This window comes from Oncorhynchus keta, chromosome 21 (genome assembly GCF_023373465.1).
Source record: "Oncorhynchus keta strain PuntledgeMale-10-30-2019 chromosome 21, Oket_V2, whole genome shotgun sequence".
Taxonomy (NCBI): Eukaryota; Metazoa; Chordata; class Actinopteri; order Salmoniformes; family Salmonidae; genus Oncorhynchus; species Oncorhynchus keta.
Window position 1 is genome coordinate 57,329,764 of NC_068441.1, and position 22,979 is coordinate 57,352,742.

General features: G+C 40.1%; 1 protein-coding gene across 1 annotated transcript in view; it reads right to left on the minus strand.

The window, feature by feature from the left end:
- The window catches only part of dyrk3 (dual specificity tyrosine phosphorylation regulated kinase 3), a 71,453-nt gene extending 59,863 nt beyond the window's left edge, over positions 1-11,590 (minus strand). Inside the window, exon 1 of the mRNA XM_052474481.1 lies at positions 9,996-11,590. Within this exon, the coding sequence (XP_052330441.1) occupies positions 9,996-10,038 (43 nt within the window). The 5' untranslated portion in view covers positions 10,039-11,590. The remainder of the gene's footprint in view (positions 1-9,995) is intronic.
- Positions 11,591-22,979: the final 11,389 nt, after the last annotated feature.

Genomic DNA, 22,979 nt, shown 5'->3' on the forward strand with positions numbered 1-22,979 from the left:
AGCCCCATAGAGAACTGTGTCACTAAGTTAGCGTTAGCCCCACAGATAACTGTGTCACTAAGTTAGCGTTAGCCCCACAGATAACTGTGTAGGGGAGTTAGCGTTAGCCCCACAGATAACTGTGTCACTAAGTTAGCGTTAGCCCCATAGAGAACTGTGTCACTAAGTTAGCCCCATAGAGAACTGTGTCACTAATTTAGCGTTAGCCCCATAGAGAACTGTGTCACTAAGTTAGCGTTAGCCCCACAGATAACTGTGTCACTAAGTTAGCGTTAGCCCCATAGAGAACTGTGTCACTAAGTTAGCGTTAGCCCCACAGATAACTGTGTCACTAAGTTAGCGTTAGCCCCATAGAGAACTGTGTCACTAAGTTAGCGTTAGCCCCACAGATAACTGTGTCACTAAGTTAGCGTTAGCCCCATAGAGAACTGTGTCACTAAGTTAGAGAACTGTGTCACTAAGTTAGCCCCATAGAGAACTGTGTCACTAAGTTAGCGTTAGCCCCATAGAGAACTGTCACTAAAGTTAGCCCCATAGAGAACTGTGTCACTAAGTTAGCCCCATAGAGAACTGTGTCACTAATTTAGCATTAGCCCCACAGATAACTGTGTCACTAAGTTAGCGTTAGCCCCACAGATAACTGTGTAGGGGAGTTAGCGTTAGCCCCACAGATAACTGTGTCACTAAGTTAGCGTTAGCCCCATAGAGAACTGTGTCACTAAGTTAGCGTTAGCCCCACAGAGAACTGTGTCACTAAGTTAGCGTTAGCCCCATAGAGAACTGTGTCACTAAGTTAGCGTTAGCCCCACAGATAACTGTGTCACTAAGTTAGCGTTAGCCCCATAGAGAACTGTGTCACTGTCAGCCCCATAGAGAACTGTGTCACTAAGTTAGCCCCATAGAGAACTGTGTCACTAAGTTAGCGTTAGCCCCATAGAGAACTGTCACTAAGTTAGCCCCATAGAGAACTGTGTCACTAAGTTAGCCCCATAGAGAACTGTGTCACTAATTTAGCATTAGCCCCACAGATAACTGTGTCACTAAGTTAGCGTTAGCCCCACAGATAACTGTGTAGGGGAGTTAGCGTTAGCCCCACAGATAACTGTGTCACTAAGTTAGCGTTAGCCCCCATAGAGAACTGTGTCACTAAGTTAGCCCCATAGAGAACTGTGTCACTAAAGTTAGCCCCATAGAGAACTGTGTCACTAAGTTAGCGTTAGCCCCACAGATAACTGTGTCACTAAGTTAGCGTTAGCCCCACAGATAACTGTGTCACTAAGTTAGCGTTAGCCCCACAGAGAACTGTGTCACTAGAGAACTTAGCGTTAGCCCCACAGATAACTGTGAACTAAGTTAGCGTTAGCCCCATAGATAACTGTGTCACTAAGTTACGTTAGCCCCACAGATAACTGTGTCACTAAGTTAGCGTTAGCCCCATAGAGAACTGTGTCACTAAGTTAGCGTTAGCCCCACAGATAACTGTGTCACTAAGTTAGCGTTAGCCCCATAGAGAACTGTGTCACTAAGTTAGCGTTAGCCCCATAGAGAACTGTCACTAAGTTAGCCCCATAGAGAACTGTGTCACTAAGTTAGCCCCATAGAGAACTGTGTCACTAAAGTTAGCCCCACAGATAACTGTGTCACTAAGTTAGCGTTAGCCCCACAGATAACTGTGTAGGGGAGTTAGCGTTAGCCCCACAGATAACTGTGTCACTAAGTGTAGCCCCATAGAGAACTGTGTCACTAAAGTTAGCCCCATAGAGAACTGTGTCACTAAGTTAGCCCCATAGAGAACTGTGTCACTAATTTAGCGTTAGCCCCATAGAGAACTGTGTCACTAAGTTAGCGTTAGCCCCACAGATAACTGTGTCACTAAGTTAGCGTTAGCCCCACAGATAACTGTGTCACTAAGTTAGCGTTAGCCCCACAGAGAACTGTGTCACTAAGTTAGCGTTAGCCCCACAGAGAACTGTGTCACTAAGTTAGCGTTAGCCCCACAGATAACTGTGTCACTAAGTTAGCCCCATAGAGAACTGTGTCACTAAGTTAGCGTTAGCCCCATAGAGAACTGTGTCACTAAGTTAGCCCCATAGAGAACTGTCACTAAGTTAGCCCCATAGAGAACTGTGTCACTAAGTTAGCCCCATAGAGAACTGTGTCACTAATTTAGCATTAGCCCCACAGATAACTGTGTCACTAAGTTAGCGTTAGCCCCACAGATAACTGTGTAGGGAGTTAGCGTTAGCCCCACAGATAACTGTGTCACTAAGTTAGCGTTAGCCCCATAGAGAACTGTGTCACTAAGTTAGCCCCATAGAGAACTGTGTCACTAATTTAGCGTTAGCCCCATAGAGAACTGTGTCACTAAGTTAGCGTTAGCCCCACAGATAACTGTGTCACTAAGTTAGCGTTAGCCCCACAGATAACTGTGTCACTAAGTTAGCGTTAGCCCCATAGAGAACTGTGTCACTAAGTTAGCCCCATAGAGAACTGTGTCACTAAGTTAGCCCCATAGAGAACTGTGTCACTAATTTAGCGTTAGCCCCATAGAGAACTGTGTCACTAAGTTAGCGTTAGCCCCACAGATAACTGTGTCACTAAGTTAGCGTTAGCCCCACAGATAACTGTGTCACTAAGTTAGCGTTAGCCCCACAGAGAACTGTGTCACTAAGTTAGCGTTAGCCCCATAGAGAACTGTGTCACTAAGTTAGCGTTAGCCCCACAGATAACTGTGTCACTAAGTTAGCGTTAGCCCCATAGAGAACTGTGTCACTAAAGTTAGCCCCATAGAGAACTGTGTCACTAAGTTAGCCCCATAGAGAACTGTGTCACTAAGTTAGCGTTAGCCCCATAGAGAACTGTCACTAAGTTAGCCCCATAGAGAACTGTGTCACTAAGTTAGCCCCATAGAGAACTGTGTCACTAATTTAGCATTAGCCCCACAGATAACTGTGTCACTAAGTTAGCGTTAGCCCCACAGATAACTGTGTAGGGGAGTTAGCGTTAGCCCCACAGATAACTGTGTCACTAAGTTAGCGTTAGCCCCATAGAGAACTGTGTCACTAAGTTAGCCCCATAGAGAACTGTGTCACTAAGTTAGTTAGCCCCATAGAGAACTGTGTCACTAATTTAGCGTTAGCCCCATAGAGAACTGTGTCACTAAGTTAGCGTTAGCCCCACAGATAACTGTGTCACTAAGTTAGCGTTAGCCCCACAGATAACTGTGTCACTAAGTTAGCGTTAGCCCCACAGAGAACTGTGTCACTAAGTTAGCGTTAGCCCCATAGAGAACTGTGTCACTAAGTTAGCGTTAGCCCCACAGATAACTGTGTCACTAAGTTAGCGTTAGCCCCATAGAGAACTGTGTCACTAAGTTAGCGTTAGCCCCATAGAGAACTGTCACTAAGTTAGCCCCATAGAGAACTGTGTCACTAAGTTAGCCCCATAGAGAACTGTGTCACTAATTTAGCATTAGCCCCACAGATAACTGTGTCACTAAGTTAGCGTTAGCCCCACAGATAACTGTGTAGGGAGTTAGCGTTAGCCCCACAGATAACTGTGTCACTAAGTTAGCGTTAGCCCCATAGAGAACTGTGTCACTAAGTTAGCCCCATAGAGAACTGTGTCACTAATTTAGCGTTAGCCCCATAGAGAACTGTGTCACTAATTTAGCGTTAGCCCCATAGAGAACTGTGTCACTAATTTAGCGTTAGCCCCATAGAGAACTGTGTCACTAAGTTAGCGTTAGCCCCACAGATAACTGTGTCACTAAGTTAGCGTTAGCCCCACAGATAACTGTGTCACTAAGTTAGCGTTAGCCCCACAGAGAACTGTGTCACTAAGTTAGCGTTAGCCCCATAGAGAACTGTGTCACTAAGTTAGCGTTAGCCCCACAGATAACTGTGTCACTAAGTTAGCGTTAGCCCCATAGAGAACTGTGTCACTAAGTTAGCCCCATAGAGAACTGTGTCACTAAGTTAGCCCCATAGAGAACTGTGTCACTAAGTTAGCGTTAGCCCCATAGAGAACTGTCACTAAGTTAGCCCCATAGAGAACTGTGTCACTAAGTTAGCCCCATAGAGAACTGTGTCACTAATTTAGCATTAGCCCCACAGATAACTGTGTCACTAAGTTAGCGTTAGCCCCACAGATAACTGTGTAGGGGAGTTAGCGTTAGCCCCACAGATAACTGTGTCACTAAGTTAGCGTTAGCCCCATAGAGAACTGTGTCACTAAGTTGGCCCCATAGAGAACTGTGTCACTAAGTTAGCCCCATAGAGAACTGTGTCACTAATTTAGCGTTAGCCCCATAGAGAACTGTGTCACTAAGTTAGCGTTAGCCCCACAGATAACTGTGTCACTAAGTTAGCGTTAGCCCCACAGATAACTGTGTCACTAAGTTAGCGTTAGCCCCACAGAGAACTGTGTCACTAAGTTAGCGTTAGCCCCATAGAGAACTGTGTCACTAAGCGTTAGCCCCACAGATAACTGTGTCACTAAGTTAGCGTTAGCCCCATAGAGAACTGTGTCACTAAGTTAGCGTTAGCCCCATAGAGAACTGTCACTAAGTTAGCCCCATAGAGAACTGTGTCACTAAGTTAGCCCCATAGAGAACTGTGTCACTAATTTAGCATTAGCCCCACAGATAACTGTGTCACTAAGTTAGCGTTAGCCCCCAGATAACTGTGTAGGGGAGAGATAACTGTGTCACTAAGTTAGCGTTAGCCCCATAGAGAACTGTGTCACTAAGTTAGCCCCATAGAGAACTGTGTCACTAATTTAGCGTTAGCCCCATAGAGAACTGTGTCACTGTTAGCCTAAGTTAGCGTTAGCCCCACAGATAACTGTGTCACTAAGTTAGCGTTAGCCCCACAGATAACTGTGTCACTAAGTTAGCGTTAGCCCCACAGAGAACTGTGTCACTAAGTTAGCGTTAGCCCCATAGAGAACTGTGTCACTAAGTTAGCGTTAGCCCCATAGAGAACTGTGTCACTAAGTTAGCGTTAGCCCCATAGAGAACTGTGTCACTAAGTTAGCGTTAGCCCCATAGAGAACTGTGTCACTAAGTTAGCGTTAGCCCCATAGAGAACTGTGTCACTAAGTTAGCCCCACAGAGAACTGTGTCACTAAAGTTAGCCCCACAGATAACTGTGTCACTAAGTTAGTTAGCCCCACAGATAACTGTGTCACTAAGTTAGCCCCACAGAGAACTGTGTCACTAAGTTAGCGTTTAGAGAACTGTGTCGTTAGCCCCACAGATAACTGTGTCACTAAGTTAGCGTTAGCCCCATAGAGAAACTGTGTCACTGTGTCACTAAGTTAGCCCCATAGGAAGTTAGCGTTAGCCCCACAGAGAACTGTGTCACTAAGTTAGCGTTAGCCCCATAGAGAACTGTGTCTAAGTTAAGTTAGCCCCATAGAGAACTGTGTCACTAAGTTAGCGTTAGCCCCACAGAGAACTGTGTCAGGGGAGTTAGCGTTAGCCCCACAGATAACTGTGTCACTAAGTTAGCGTTAGCCCCATAGATAACTGTGTCACTAAGTTAGCGTTAGCCCCATAGAGAACTGTGTGTTAGCCCCACTAACTGTGTGTCACTAGCCCCACAGATAACTGTGTTAGGGAGTTAGCGTTAGCCCCACAGATAACTGTGTCACTAAGTTAGCGTTAGCCCCATAGAGAACTGTGTCACTAAGTTAGCGTTAGCCCCACAGATAACTGTGTCACTAAGTTAGCGTTAGCCCCATAGAGAACTGTGTCACTAAGTTAGCGTTAGCCCCACAGATAACTGTGTAGGGGAGTTAGCGTTAGCCCCACAGATAACTGTGTCACTAAGTTAGCGTTAGCCCCACAGATAACTGTGTCACAAAGTTAGTGTTAGTGAAACAGACATCAGTGTATTGCTATCCGTTTAGTTAGAGTTAGCCCTAAGAGAGCCATGCTAACTAGTAATAACCCATAGAGAGATGTAGGGTTAGTTAGAGCTGTGTTGCAGTGTCAACCGACGGGCTCTGTGTGGGGGTGGGGGTACAATACACATGGCCTGCATGAAAGGGGAGTCAAGACTGTGGGTTCAGCACTTTACCCCCATATTCACATTCCCTCTGGCCCCAAACATTACTACTGAAACCTTGCCACAACAAAACTCAAACCAAAAGGGTTGGCGTCAATTTCATGTGAATGGCACGGTTGTTATGGAAAAATGTAGCTATTTAGCAAACACACCGCCTGGGTCTGTGTGCGGAGATGGTGCTCCAGGAGGGACAAACACCACAGAGAGTAGAGCGAAGGGAACACCCCAGAAACGTGTCATAAACCAGACTAATAACAATGGTGCAACAGCGTAGACACAGACTGCTGGCTAGACTGTAGCTGACTCAACTAGAACTAGCTAGACTGCCGGTCTTGTCTGTTGTTCATACAAAACTACTGAGATATAATCTATTTATTTGATAAGACTATCGATTTGCCTAGTAAGCTAAATACTTAAAAAAAAAATATTTTTTAAATATGATACAAAGACCTGCAAAGAAACATGAGTTCAGAACTTGTTCCAGTGTTGACTGGCCCTGGAGTACTTACAGACATGCAGGAGAGAGTCTAGTGTTTGTCTGATCAATGGACACAAAGTTGCAAGTCAGAAAACAGCTTGTTTACCTCCACTGGGTGGAACTGATCAGCGCTATTATGACATCACAGTCTACAGGGCTCTACAGCGCTACCCTTCTGAGAGCATACACTCCTAAATATTTTGCTGTGCAACTTAAGAATATTAAAATGTGGTAGCACCAGTGCCTCTAGAGAAAAATGAAAATCACACAAACTGCGTACTGCGGCTTTAATACATCCAACAACAACAAAACATGTATTGAGCGCCTTAATTTCTGTGTCACCACAGAGCCCCAGATCTGCCTGACAATCAGACTGCGATACCTCTGGTTCACAGTCTAAGATTAATGCCATACAATGTGCTTGGAAAAACTTCCACTCACAAGCTATAAAGCCAGAATGTTCCAGAAAAGATATATTTTTTATGTATTGGTTGTTTCGTGCGGTTGGCCGTTTTGCAGGTAGGAAGCGCTGGTATTTGAGTTCCTATTTCTACCACCAGAAGCATGTGCAGAACCATGCAAACATGCATCTATTTTCAACTTGTGTAAATGCTTCATGTGACAAATCTGAACGCACTACTCCTTCTGTGGCTCAGTTGGTAGAGCATGGCGCTTGTAAAGCCAGGGTAGTGGGTTCGATTCCCGGGACCACCCATACGTAGAATGTATGCACACATGACTGTAAGTCGCTTTGGATAAAAGCGTCAGCTAAATGGCATATATATATATATACTACCAAGCGCTTTGAAAAGTTCATGCAATTATACTTTCCTGTCGATATCTAGTCTCACATTCCTACCTGCAAAAGGACCAACAGCACAGACAACCAGTGAAGTATCATTTTACTCGGCATGCTGTCTTGTAGAGGTCACGAGAGGAAACTTTCCTGATTCAAAACACTCATTTCTGCCTGACGTAGAATTCTAATGCAATTCCTCTTCGGTGGAGTTTAACGGCGGTTGGCATATAATTATGTTGCATTACCGCCTCCAACTGAACTATAGTAAAGAGACATTACACTTTGTGATACAAAATGGGAAAAGGGGAAACTGGAAAAAATTAAATAACTATTCAGACCCCTTAACTTTTTCCCACATTTTGTTACGTTACAGCCTTATCCTAAAATATATATTTATATATTTTAAATCAACCTATCCACAATACCCCATAATGACAAACTAAAAACAGGTTTTTAGAAATGTTTGCAAAGATTAAAAACAGAAATACCTTATATACATAAGTATTCAGACCCTTTTGCTATGAGACTCAACATTGAGCTCAGGTGCATCCGGTTTCCATTGATCATCCTTGAGATGTTTCTATAACTTGATTGGACTCCACCTGTGGTCAATTCAATTGATTGGACATGATTTGGAAAGGCGCACAGCTGTCTGTATAAGGTCCCACAGGTGACAGTGCATGTCAGAGCAAAAACCAAGCCATGAGGTCAAAGGAATTGGCTGTAGTGCTCCTAGACTGAATTGTGTTGCGGCACAGATCTGGGGAAAGGTACCAAAATAATGTCTGCAGCATTGAAGAACCCCAAGAACACAGTGGCCTCCATCATTTTTAAATGGAAGAAGTTTGGAACCACCAAGACTCTTCCTAGAGGTGGCCGCCCGACCAAACTGAGCAATTGGGAGAGAAGGGCCTTGGTCAGGAAGGTGACCAAGAACTCGATGGTCACTCTCCAGAGTTCCTCTGTGGAGATGGGAGAACATTCCTGAAGGACAACCATCTCTGCAGAACTCCACCAATCAGGCGTTTATGGTAGAGTGGCCAGATGGAAGCCACTCCTCAGTAAAAGGCACATGTCAGCCCACTGGGATTTTGTCAAAAGGCACCTAAAGACTCTCAGACCATGAGCAACAAGATGGTCTCTGGTCTGATGAAACCAAGATTGAACTCTTTGGCCTGAATGTCAAGCGCCCCTACTGTGAAGCATGGCGGTGGTAGCATCATGCTGTGGGGATGTTCTTCAGAGGCAGGGACTGGGAGACTAGTCGGGATTGAGGGAAAGATGAACTGCGCAAAGTACAGAGAGATTCTTGATGAAAACCTGCTCCAGGGCGCTCAGGACCTCAGACTGGGGCGAAGGTTCACCTTCCAACAGGACAACGACCCTAAGCACACAGCCAAGACAACGCAGGAGTGGCTTTGGGTCAAGTCTCTGAATGTCCTTGAGTGACCCAGCCAGAGCCTGGACTTAAACCCAATCGAACATCTCTGGAAAGACCAGAAAATAGCTGTGCAGTGACACACCCCCACCAAACTTGACAGAACTTGAGAGGATCTGCAGAGAAGAACGGGAGAAACTCCCCAAATACAGGTGTGCCAAGGTTGTAGCGTCATACCCAAGAAGGCTGTAATCGCTGTCAAAGGCGCTTCAAAAAAGTACTGAGTACTTATGTAAATGTGATATTTCAGTTGATTTAATACATTTGCAAACATCACCAAAAACCTGTTTTTGCTTTGTCATTATTGGGTATTGTGTGTAGATTTTTTTTTTGTTGGGGACAGACACTTCAAAACCTTGTTTCATATTTATTTTCTGACCGACCACTTCAGCCGAGGGCTGAAGTGCGGAAAAATATTTTACCCTCGGTTACAACACTTACTACCGAGTTCCAAATAGCGTCTGGAAGCAACATCAGCACAATAACTTTATCGGGAGCTTCATGGAATGAGTTTCCATGGCCGAGCAGCCGCACACAAGCCTAAGATCACCATGCGCAATGCCGAGCGTCGGCTGGAGCGGTGTAAAGATCGCCGCCATTGGACTCTGGAGCAGTGGAAACGCGTTCTCTGGAGTGATGAATAAAGTAATCTGGGTTTGGCGGATGCCAGGAGAACGCTTCCTGCCCCAATGATTAGTGCCAATTGTGAAGTTTGGTGGAAGAGGAATAATGGTCTGGGGCTGTTCGATGAGCAGGTGACCACATTCTTAAAAATACACTACGTGACCAAAAGTAAGCAACTCCCGAGCTATTTGAGATGATCAACTGTCTTGAACCATGGAAACAAAATAATTCAGGGACAAATGTTACACTTGCGTTCAACAAAATGGCAAGCTAACAAATGATGACCGGTGAAATGCCACTTTGTGCAATAGCTGATACTAGAATCAACATCTATCCTGATGCCAAATCACTTTACCCTGCATTCATGTACATATCTATCTGAAATACGTGTGTATTTCTTTGTAATTCCTTGTGTTACAAACGTATTTTCTCATTATTTCTAAGGGCTCGTAAGTTAAACATGTCACGGTAAAAACCTACACCAGTTGTATTCGGCAAATAGAGTTTGCTTTGAGTACATTCACGTAACGTTGCAGTTAAGTACATTAGAATACAGTACGAAGCCAGTTATAATCAGTTCATTACCTGCTGTTATGGGGCCTTCTGCTTTTCTCTGTAATACCATCATGATTGCAGTTTAACTTTGAAGCCAGCATCCGAGGTGGAGTTTTAAAAAAATCTTTAGTAAAAACAACCGTATCTAAAAAAAATAAAAAATAAAAAACGTTTAAAAAAACTAGCCAAGACTTCGGCTAGTTATAATTTTTTTTAAAGACTTCCGAGGACAGCTTGTATCACTTGCAATTCGTGCTCGTTTAGCTAGCTCAAGGGATCCAAAACAACCCCTACTAGCCAACTTCATCGGATGAAATAGAGCTACATAAATTAGTTTTTAATATAGCTTTCCTCACTTGCTCAACTTAATATTATAGCCAGGACTCTCTACCTACACAATGTGACCTTTATACTCTCGTCCTTAAAACCCATGGCTTTGTCGACTCGTTATAGCCCTGCAGGCTGAAAAAGTTCCAGCGATGGGAGTCGTCGTTTCTCGTTTCCGTCAGCTAAACGTCGTTAGCACACAACCACGCACACAACCACACACAACCACACACAACCACACAAAAACACACAACCACACAAAAACACACAACTACACACACAACCACACAAAAACACACAACCACGCACACAACCACACAAAAACACACAACCACACACACAACCACACAAAAACACACAACCACACAAAAACACACACAACCACACAACTACACACACAACCACGCACACAACCACACAAAAACACACAACCACACAAAAACACACGTCCGCGAGATGAGCAAAAACTAAACGACTCCCGCCGTCCGAAACCGTTTCGAATCTCAAAATGACACAGCTTTAGCTTGTCTGACCCCTCCTCGCCTCTCTCTCTCTCTCGGTTGATTACTATATATATATATATCCAACCCCAGAGAACCATTCCCCATAAGAAACACTAAATATCGAGTGTACTATGCGGTCACTGATTAGTTAAAAAGAGTTAGTTAGCTTCTGCTTCGACCGGCCCCGTGACCCGTCCTCCTTCCGGAATGCTCGTGAAGCCGTTTTCGCTTTGAGGAGAGGTAATCGTCGGTTAGCTTTAGCTAACGTTTACCTCAACTCTGGGCACACACACACACACACAACAACAATAAAAAGCCCCAGTTCTCGTTGAAATTCAGATTCGGGTAATATTATAATGTCCTCAAGTGCGTTAACACCGTTAAAAACGACGTTATGTTTTTTTTTTTTTTTTTTAAACCCAGTCTTGTCAGCAGCAGGAGCTCCAATTATTATTATTTTTTTGTTGTTGATGTGATTTGTCTGGTTTGTTGCTAAGGGCGTCTTCGCCGTGTGTTTCGAGTAGCGTCATTAAACAGGTGGTAGAAGGCTGGAGTGACGCGGGGTTACAGCGACGCCATCTTGGCTCAAAGGACCACGGTCCCCAATCGTCCCATTGTTGTTACTATCAGGTGGTGTCTACATGGATATGGTGGTGGCCATCCGTGTTCCTAGGTACATGAAGCAAGAAGACGGATAACGTACACTTTAGTGATGGGGAAACCGAGGCTTTTCTGAAGGCTTCCGAGGTTTCACCAAATTGTGTCGGGAAAACGGTTCATTTTATACTCGCAGCTTCATTAGCGGTTCACAATACACATTAGTGACATCTGCTGGTCAGCAATAAGTGCTTGCAAGATTAATGTTTTCCCCCGTAATTTTCATCAAAACTCTGTGGCGCAGCGGTGAAACTGTTGATTTAATAGTCCATAATTAGTTGGAATACCAGGCTCGAATTCTATATCGTGCTGCCCTTTTTGCCTTCAAGTTGACTATTCTTCAAAGACGAATTATTTGAACAACAATGCAGAATGTGTGCTTTCCAGTGGCGATCCGATATTCAGGGCAGGTGATTTGAACCCCACATTTTTGCAAAAATAAATAAAATATTAATACGTGTCACACATCAGTTTGCAAACGATGTAAAAACAAATATATATTGAGTTAATAAAGCTGCATACAAACACGGTCTCTTTTCTGTTTTCTGTGCTGGTGAGGCAAGCCAGCAGAAAATACAGAGCTTTGCACTGTGATTGGCTCAGTGTTCTGTCACTCATGGGGACACTACATCACAGCTAAATCTAAGGTTAGACCTAGAAAATTCTAGCCCCTTGGGTGCAGCCAGAGTTACAATAGAAGTGCCCATCCAAGAAGGTAAAATGTCATTGGCCACAGATACAATGACTTCAAATCACATTATATGTACAGTAGCTTTGATTGGGCAGACTATGTCAACATCATACTTTCAAAATCTTAGCGAGTAGTCATCATCAGGAATCAAGTCGACAACCTACTGGCTAATCATTTTTAATCCTTGTCATATGAGGGGCACAGGGCGGCAGCGTAGCCTAGTGGTTAGAGCTTTGGACTAGTAACCGGAAGGTTGCGAGTTCAAACCCCCGAGCTGACAAGGTACAAATCTGTCGTTCTGCCCCTGAACAGGCAGTTAACCCACTGTTCCCAGGCCGTCATTGAAAATAAGAATATGTTCTTAACTGACTTGCTTGGTTAAATAAAGGTTAAAAAAAAAAAAATGAAGAGAAATAAGGAAGAGAAATTATAGATAAAACGTATCGGTGCTCATCGGCCATTGGGCATAAACATTACACAACAAGTTGGAAATCGCAAATTCAACAATGAGTGGTTTGGAAGGAGTCAGTGACAGTGGCTGTGTGGTCCCAGACAGCATTGCAAATCAATCACTAGCATGCTATTCAGTGGAGTGGCTGTGTGGTCCCAGATCTGGGATTAAAAGGGGCTCTTTTTCAACTTTAAAATGACAAACCTTCAACATTGGCCATGCTGTCAATGAACCCTGATTTATTCTGCGCCCAAAACAACTGTTAACTCGGAACTGCAAAAACGTGACAACAGTGAGTTCAAGGACAGCTGAGAAGTCTGGAATATTACTGTCTCTATTATATTATGACAGACCAGCTAGATCTACTGTCTCTATTATAATTTGACAGACCAGCTAGATCTACTGTCTATATTATAAAATGACAGGCCAGCTAGATCTACTGTCTCTATTATCATATGAAAGACCAGCGAGATCTACTGTCTCATATTATGACAGACCAGCTTGATCTACTGTCTCATATTATGACAGAACAGCTAGATCTACTGTCTCTATCATATTATGACAGACCAGCAATATCTACTGTCTCTATTATATTATGACAGACCAGCTAGATCTACTGTCTCTATTATAATTTGACAGACCAGCTAGATCTACTGTCTATATTATAAAATGACAGGCCAGCTAGATCTACTGTCTCTATTATAATATGAAAGACCAGCGAGATCTACTGTCTCATATTATGACAGACCAGCTTGATCTACTGTTTCTATTATAATATGAAAGACCAGCTAGATCTACTGTCTCTATTATTTTATGACAGATCATCTAGATCTACTGTCTCTATCATATTATGACAGACCAGCTAGATCTACTGTCTCTATTATAATATGAAAGACCAGCTAGATCTACTGTCTCATATTATGACGTACTGTCTCATATTATGGGATAAGCTAGATCTACTGTCTCTATTATAATATGAGAGACCAGCTAGGTCTACTGTCTCTATTCTATTATGACAGACCAGCTAGATGTACTGTCTCTATTATAATATGACAGACCAGCTAGATCTACTGTCTCTATTATAATATGACAGACCAGCTAGATCTACTGTCTCCATTATAATATGACAGACCAGCTAGATCTACTGTCTCTATTATATTATGACAGACCAGCTACATCTACTTTCTCTATTATATTATGACAGACCAGGTAGATCTACTGTCTCTATTATAATATGAAAGACCAGCTAGATCTACTGTCTCATATTATGACGGATACAGCTAGATCTACTGTCTCTATTATAATATGAGAGACCAGCTATCTACTGTCTCTATTCTATTATGACAGACCAGCTAGATGTACTGTCTCTATTATAATATGACAGACCAGCTAGATCTACTGTCTCTATTATAATATGACAGACCAGCTAGATCTACTGTCTCCATTATAATATGACAGACCAGCTAGATCTACTGTCTCTATTATATTATGACAGACCAGCTACATCTACTTTCTCTATTATATTATGACAGACCAGGTAGATCTACTGTCTCTATTATAATATGAAAGACCAGTTAAATCTACTGTCTAATATTATGACAGAACAGTTAGATCTACTGTATCTATTATAATATGACAGACCAGCTAGATCTACTGTCTCTATTCTATTATGACAGACCAGCTAGATCTACTGTCTCTATTATAATATGACAGACCAGCTAGATCTACTGTCTCTATTATTCTATGACAGACCAGGTAGATCTACTGTCTCTATTATTTTATGACAGACCAGCCTGATCTACTGTCTCTATTATATTATGACAGACCAGCTAGATCTACTGTCTCATATTATGACAGACCAGCTAGATGTACTGTCTCTATTATAATATTACAGACCAGCTCAATCTACTGTCTCTATTATATTATGACAGACCAGGTAGATCTACTGTCTCTATTCTATTATGACAGACCAGCAAGATGTACTGTCTCTATTATAATATGACAGACCAGCTAGATCTACTGTCTCTATTATAATATGACAGACCAGGTAGATCTACTGTCTCCATTATAATATGACAGACCAGCTAGATCTACTGTCTCTATTATATTATGACAGACCAGCGACATCTACTGTCTCTATTATAATATGACAAACCAGCTAGATCTACTGTCTCTATTATATTATGACAGACCAGGTAGATCTACTGTCTCTATTATAATATGAAAGACCAGTTAGATCTACTGTCTAATATTATGACAGAACAGCTAGATCTACTGTATCTATTATAATATGACAGACCAGCTAGATCTACTGTCTCTATTATTCTATGACAGACCAGGTAGATCTACTGTCTCTATTATAATATTAAAGACCAGCTAGATCTACTGTCTCATATTATGACAGAACAGCTAGATCTACTGTCTCTATTATAATATGACAGACCAGCAAAATCTACTGTCTCTATTAGATTATGACAGACCAGGTAGATCTACTGTCTCTATTCTATTATGACAGACCAGCTAGATGTACTGTCTCTATTATAATATGACAGACCAGCTAGATCTACTGTCTCTCTTATAATATGACAGACCAGCAAGATCTCCTGTCTCATATTATGACAGAACAGCTAAATCTACTGTCTCTATTCTATTATGACAGACCAGCTAGATGTACTGTCTCTATTATAATATGACAGACCAGCTAGATCTACTGTCTCTATTATAATATGACAGACCATCTAGATCTACTGTCTCTATCATAATATGACAGACCAGCTAGATCTACTGTCTCTATTATAATATGACAGACCAGCTAGATCTACTGTCTCTATTATAATATGAAAGACCAGCTAGATCTACTGTCTCATATTATGACGGATAAGCTAGATCTACTGTCTCTATTATAATATGAGAGACCAGCTAGGTCTACTGTCTCTATTCTATTATGACAGACCAGCTAGATGTACTGTCTCTATTATAATATGACAGACCAGCTAGATCTACTGTCTCTATTATAATATGACAGACCAGCTAGATCTACTGTCTCCATTATAATATGACAGATCATCTAGATCTACTGTCTCTATCATATTATGACAGACCAGCTAGATCTACTGTCTCTATTATAAAATGACAGACAAGCTAGATCTACTGTCTCTATTATAATATGAAAGACCAGCTAGATCTACTGTCTCATATTATGACGGATAAGCTAGATCTACTGTCTCTATTATAATATGAGAGACCAGCTAGGTCTACTGTCTCTATTCTATTATGACAGACCAGCTAGATGTACTGTCTCTATTATAATATGACAGACCAGCTAGATCTACTGTCTCTATTATAATATGACAGACCAGCTAGATCTACTGTCTCCATTATAATATGACAGACCAGCTAGATCTACTGTCTCTATTATATTATGACAGACCAGCTACATCTACTTCTCTATTATATTATGACAGACCAGGTAGATCTACTGTCTCTATTATAATATGAAAGACCAGTTAAATCTACTGTCTAATATTATGACAGAACAGTTAGATCTACTGTATCTATTATAATATGACAGACCAGCTAGATTGACTGTCTCTATTCTATTACGACAGACCAGCTAGATCTACTGTCTCTATTATAATATGACAGACCAGCTAGATCTACTGTCTCTATTATTCTATGACAGACCAGGAAGATCTACTGTATAAATTATATTATGACAGACCAGGTAGATCTACTGTCTCTATTATAATATGAAAGACCAGCTCGATCAACTGTCTTATATTATGACAGAACAGCTAGATCTACTGTCTCTATTATAATATGACAGACCAGCAAAATCTACTGTCTCTATTAGATTATCACAGACCAGGTAGATCTACTGTCTCTATTATATTATGACAGACCAGCTAGATGTACTGTCTCTATTATAATATGACAGACCAGCTAGATCTACTGTCTCTATTATAATATGACAGACCAGCTAGATCTACTGTCTCCATTATAATATGACAGACCAGCTAGATCTACTGTCTCTATTATATTATGACAGACCAGCTACATCTACTTTCTCTATTATAATATGACAGACCAGGTAGATCTACTGTCTCTATTATATTATGACAGACCAGGTAGATCTACTGTCTCTATTATAATATGAAAGACCAGTTAGATCTACTGTCTAATATTATGACAGAACAGCTAGATCTACTGTATCTATTATAATATGACAGACCAGCTAGATCTACTGTCTCTATTATTCTATGACAGACCAGGTAGATCTACTGTCTCTATTATAATATTAAAGACCAGCTAGATCTACTGTCTCATATTATGACAGAACAGCTAGATCTACTGTCTCTATTATAATATGACAGACCAGCAAAATCTACTGTCTCTATTAGATTATGACAGACCAGGTAGATCTACTGTCTCTATTCTATTATGACAGACCAGCTAGATGTACTGTCTCTATTATAATATGACAGACCAGCTAGATCTACTGTCTCTATTATAATATGACAGACCAGCAAGATCTCCTGTCTCATATTATGACAGAACAGCTAAATCTACTGTCTCTATTCTATTATGACAGACCAGCTAGATGTACTGTCTCTATTATAATATGACAGACCAGCTAGATCTACTGTCTCTATTATAATATGACAGACCAGCTAGATCTACTGTCTCTATTATAATATGACAGACCAGCTAGATCTGTCTCTATTATAATATGACAGACCAGCTAGATCTACAGTCTCTATTATATTATGACAGACCAGCTAGATCTACTGTCTCCATTATAATATGATAGACCAGCTAGATCTACTGTCTCTATTCTATTATGACAGACCAGCTAGATCTACTGTCTCTATTATAATATGACAGACCAGCTAGATCTACTGTCTATATTATAAAATGACAGGCCAGCTTGATCTACTGTCTCTATTATAATATGATAGACCAGCAAGATCTACTGTCTCATATTATGACAGAACAGCTAGATCTACTGTCTCTATTATAATATGACAGACCAGCTAGATCTACTGTCTCTATTATAATATGACAGACCAGCTAGATCTACTGTCTCCATTATAATATGACAGACCAGCTAGATCTACTGTCTCTATTATAATATGACAGACCAGCTAGATCTACTGTATCTATTATATTATGACAGACCAGGTAGATCTACTGTCTCTATTATAATATGAAAGACCAGCTAGATCTACTGTCTCATATTATGACAGAACAGCTAGATCTACTGTCTCTATTATAATATGACAGACCAGCAAAATCTACTGTCTCTATTATAATATGACAGACCAGCTAGATCTACTGTCTCTATTATATTATGACAGACCAGGTAGATCTACTGTCTCTATTATAATATGAAAGACCAGTTAAATCTACTGTCTAATATTATGACAGAACAGCTAGATCTACTGTATCTATTATAATATGACAGACCAGCTAGATCTACTGTCTCTATTCTATTATGACAGACCAGCTAGATCTACTGTCTCTATCATATTATGACAGACCAGCAATATCTACTGTCTCTATTATTTTATGACAGACCAGCTAGATCTACTGTCTCTATTATAATTTGACAGACCAGCTAGATCTACTGTCTATATTATAAAATGACAGGCCAGCTAGATCTACTGTCTCTATTATAATATGAAAGACCAGCGAGATCTACTGTCTCATATTATGACAGACCAGCTTGATCTACTGTTTCTATTATAATATGAAAGACCAGCTAGATCTACTGTCTCTATTATTTTATGACAGATCATCTAGATCTACTGTCTCTATCATATTATGACAGACCAGCTAGATCTACTGTCTCTATTATAATATGAAAGACCAGCTAGATCTACTGTCTCATATTATGACGGATAAGCTAGATCTACTGTCTCTATTATAATATGAGAGACCAGCTAGGTCTACTGTCTCTATTCTATTATGACAGACCAGCTAGATGTACTGTCTCTATTATAATATGACAGACCAGCTAGATCTACTGTCTCTATTATAATATGACAGACCAGTTAGATCTACTGTCTCCATTATAATATGACAGACCAGCTAGATCTACTGTCTCTATTATATTATGACAGACCAGCTACATCTACTTTCTCTATTATATTATGACAGACCAGGTAGATCTACTGTCTCTATTATAATATGAAAGACCAGTTAAATCTACTGTCTAATATTATGACAGAACAGTTAGATCTACTGTATCTATTATAATATGACAGACCAGCTAGATCTACTGTCTCTATTCTATTATGACAGACCAGCTAGATCTACTGTCTCTATTATAATATGACAGACCAGCTAGATCTACTGTCTCTATTATTCTATGACAGACCAGGTAGATCTACTGTATATATTATATTATGACAGACCAGGTAGATCTACTGTCTCTATTATAATATGAAAGACCAGCTAGATCTACTGTCTCATATTATGACAGAACAGCTAGATCTACTGTCTCTATTATAATATGACAGACCAGCAAAATCTACTGTCTCTATTAGATTATGACAGACCAGGTAGATCTACTGTCTCTATTCTATTATTACAGACCAGCTAGATGTACTGTCTCTATTATAATATGACAGACCAGCTAGATCTAATGTCTCTATTATAATATGACAGACCAGCTAGATCTACTGTCTCCATTATAATATGACAGACCAGCTAGATCTACTGTCTCTATTATATTATGACAGACCAGCTACATCTACTTTCTCTATTATAATATGACAGACCAGGTAGATCTACTGTCTCTATTATATTATGACAGACCAGGTAGATCTACTGTCTCTATTATAATATGAAAGACCAGTTAGATCTACTGTCTAATATTATGACAGAACAGCTAGATCTACTGTATCTATTATAATATGACAGACCAGCTAGATCTACTGTCTCTATTATTCTATGACAGACCAGGTAGATCTACTGTCTCTATTATAATATTAAAGACCAGCTAGATCTACTGTCTCATATTATGACAGAACAGCTAGATCTACTGTCTCTATTATAATATGACAGACCAGCAAAATCTACTGTCTCTATTAGATTATGACAGACCAGGTAGATCTACTGTCTCTATTCTATTATGACAGACCAGCTAGATGTACTGTCTCTATTATAATATGACAGACCAGCTAGATCTACTGTCTCTATTATAATATGACAGACCAGCAAGATCTCCTGTCTCATATTATGACAGAACAGCTAAATCTACTGTCTCTATTCTATTATGACAGACCAGCTAGATGTACTGTCTCTATTATAATATGACAGACCAGCTAGATCTACTGTCTCTATTATAATATGACAGACCAGCTAGATCTACTGTCTCCATTATAATATGACAGACCAGCTAGATCTACTGTCTCTATTATAATATGACAGACCAGCTAGATCTACTGTCTCCATTATAATATGATAGACCAGCTAGATCTACTGTCTCTATTATATTATGACAGACCAGCTAGATCTACTGTCTCTATTCTATTATGACAGACCAGCTAGATCTACTGTCTCTATTATAATATGACAGACCAGCTAGATCTACTGTCTATATTATAAAATGACAGGCCAGCTTGATCTACTGTCTCTATTATAATATGAAAGACCAGCTAGATCTACTGTCTCATATTATGACAGACCAGCTAGATCTACTGTCTCTATTCTATTATGACAGACCAGGTAGATCTACTGTCTCTATTATAATATGAAAGACCAGTTAAATCTACTGTCTAATATTATGACAGAACAGCTAGATCTACTGTATCTATTATAATATGACAGACCAGCTAGATCTACTGTCTCTATTCTATTATGACAGACCAGCTAGATCTACTGTCTCTATCATATTATGACAGACCAGCAATATCTACTGTCTCTATTATTTTATGACAGACCAGCTAGATCTACTGTCTCTATTATAATTTGACAGACCAGCTAGATCTACTGTCTATATTATAAAATGACAGGCCAGCTAGATCTACTGTCTCTATTATAATATGAAAGACCAGCGAGATCTACTGTCTCATATTATGACAGACCAGCTTGATCTACTGTTTCTATTATAATATGAAAGACCAGCTAGATCTACTGTCTCTATTATTTTATGACAGATCATCTAGATCTACTGTCTCTATCATATTATGACAGACCAGCTAGATCTACTGTCTCTATTATAAAATGACAGACAAGCTAGATCTACTGTCTCTATTATAATATGAAAGACCAGCTAGATCTACTGTCTCATATTATGACGGATAAGCTAGATCTACTGTCTCTATTATAATATGAGAGACCAGCTAGGTCTACTGTCTCTATTCTATTATGACAGACCAGCTAGATGTACTGTCTCTATTATAATATGACAGACCAGCTAGATCTACTGTCTCTATTATAATATGACAGACCAGTTAGATCTACTGTCTCCATTATAATATGACAGACCAGCTAGATCTACTGTCTCTATTATATTATGACAGACCAGCTACATCTACTTTCTCTATTATAATATGACAGACCAGGTAGATCTACTGTCTCTATTATATTATGACAGACCAGGTAGATCTACTGTCTCTATTATAATATGAAAGACCAGTTAGATCTACTGTCTAATATTATGACAGAACAGCTAGATCTACTGTATCTATTATAATATGACAGACCAGCTAGATCTACTGTCTCTATTATTCTATGACAGACCAGGTAGATCTACTGTCTCTATTATAATATGAAAGACCAGCTAGATCTACTGTCTCATATTATGACAGAACAGCTAGATCTACTGTCTCTATTATAATATGACAGACCAGCAAAATCTACTGTCTCTATTAGATTATGACAGACCAGGTAGATCTACTGTCTCTATTCTATTATGACAGACCAGCTAGATGTACTGTCTCTATTATAATATGACAGACCAGCTAGATCTACTGTCTCTATTATAATATGACAGACCAGCAAGATCTACTGTCTCATATTATGACAGAACAGCTAGATCTACTGTCTCTATTCTATTATGACAGACCAGCTAGATCTACTGTCTCCATTATAATATGACAGACCAGCTAGATCTACTGTCTCTATTATATTATGACAGACCAGCGACATCTACTGTCTCTATAATATGACAGACCAGCTAGATCTGTCTCTATTATAATATGACAGACCAGCTAGATCTACTGTCTCCATTATAATATGATAGACCAGCTAGATCTACTGTCTCTATTATATTATGACAGACCAGCTAGATCTACTGTCTCTATTCTATTATGACAGACCAGCTAGATCTACTGTCTCTATTATAATATGACAGACCAGCTAGATCTACTGTCTATATTATAAAATGACAGGCCAGCTTGATCTACTGTCTCTATTATAATATGAAAGACCAGCTAGATCTACTGTCTCATATTATGACAGACCAGCTAGATCTACTGTCTCTATTCTATTATGACAGACCAGCTAGATCTACTGTCTCAATTATAATATGACAGACCAGCTAGATCTACTGTCTCTATTATAATATGACAGACCAGCTAGATCTACTGTCTCCATTATAATATGACAGACCAGCTAGATTTACTGTCTCTATTATTCTATGACAGACCAGGTAGATCTACTGTATCTATTATATTATGACAGACCAGGTAGATCTACTGTCTCTATTATAATATGAAAGACCAGCTAGATCTACTGTCTCATATTATGACAGAACAGCTAGATCTACTGTCTCTATTATAATATGACAGACCAGCAAAATCTACTGTCTCTATTATAATATGACAGACCAGCTAGATCTACTGTCTCTATTATATTATGACAGACCAGGTAGATCTACTGTCTCTATTATAATATGAAAGACCAGTTAAATCTACTGTCTAATATTATGACAGAACAGCTAGATCTACTGTATCTATTATAATATGACAGACCAGCTAGATCTACTGTCTCTATTCTATTATGACAGACCAGCTAGATCTACCGTCTCTATTATAATATGACAGACCAGCTAGATCTACTGTCTCTATTATTCGATGACAGACCAGGTAGATCTACTGTATATATTATATTATGACAGAACAGGTAGATCTACTGTCTCTATTATAATATGAAGACCAGCTAGATCTACTGTCTCATATTATGACAGAACAGCTAGATCTACTGTCTCTATTATAATATGACAGACCAGCAAAATCTACTGTCTCTATTAGATTATGACAGACCAGGTAGATCTACTGTCTCTATTCTATTATGACAGACCAGCTAGATGTACTGTCTCTATTATAATATGACAGACCAGCTAGATCTACTGTCTCTATTATAATATGACAGACCAG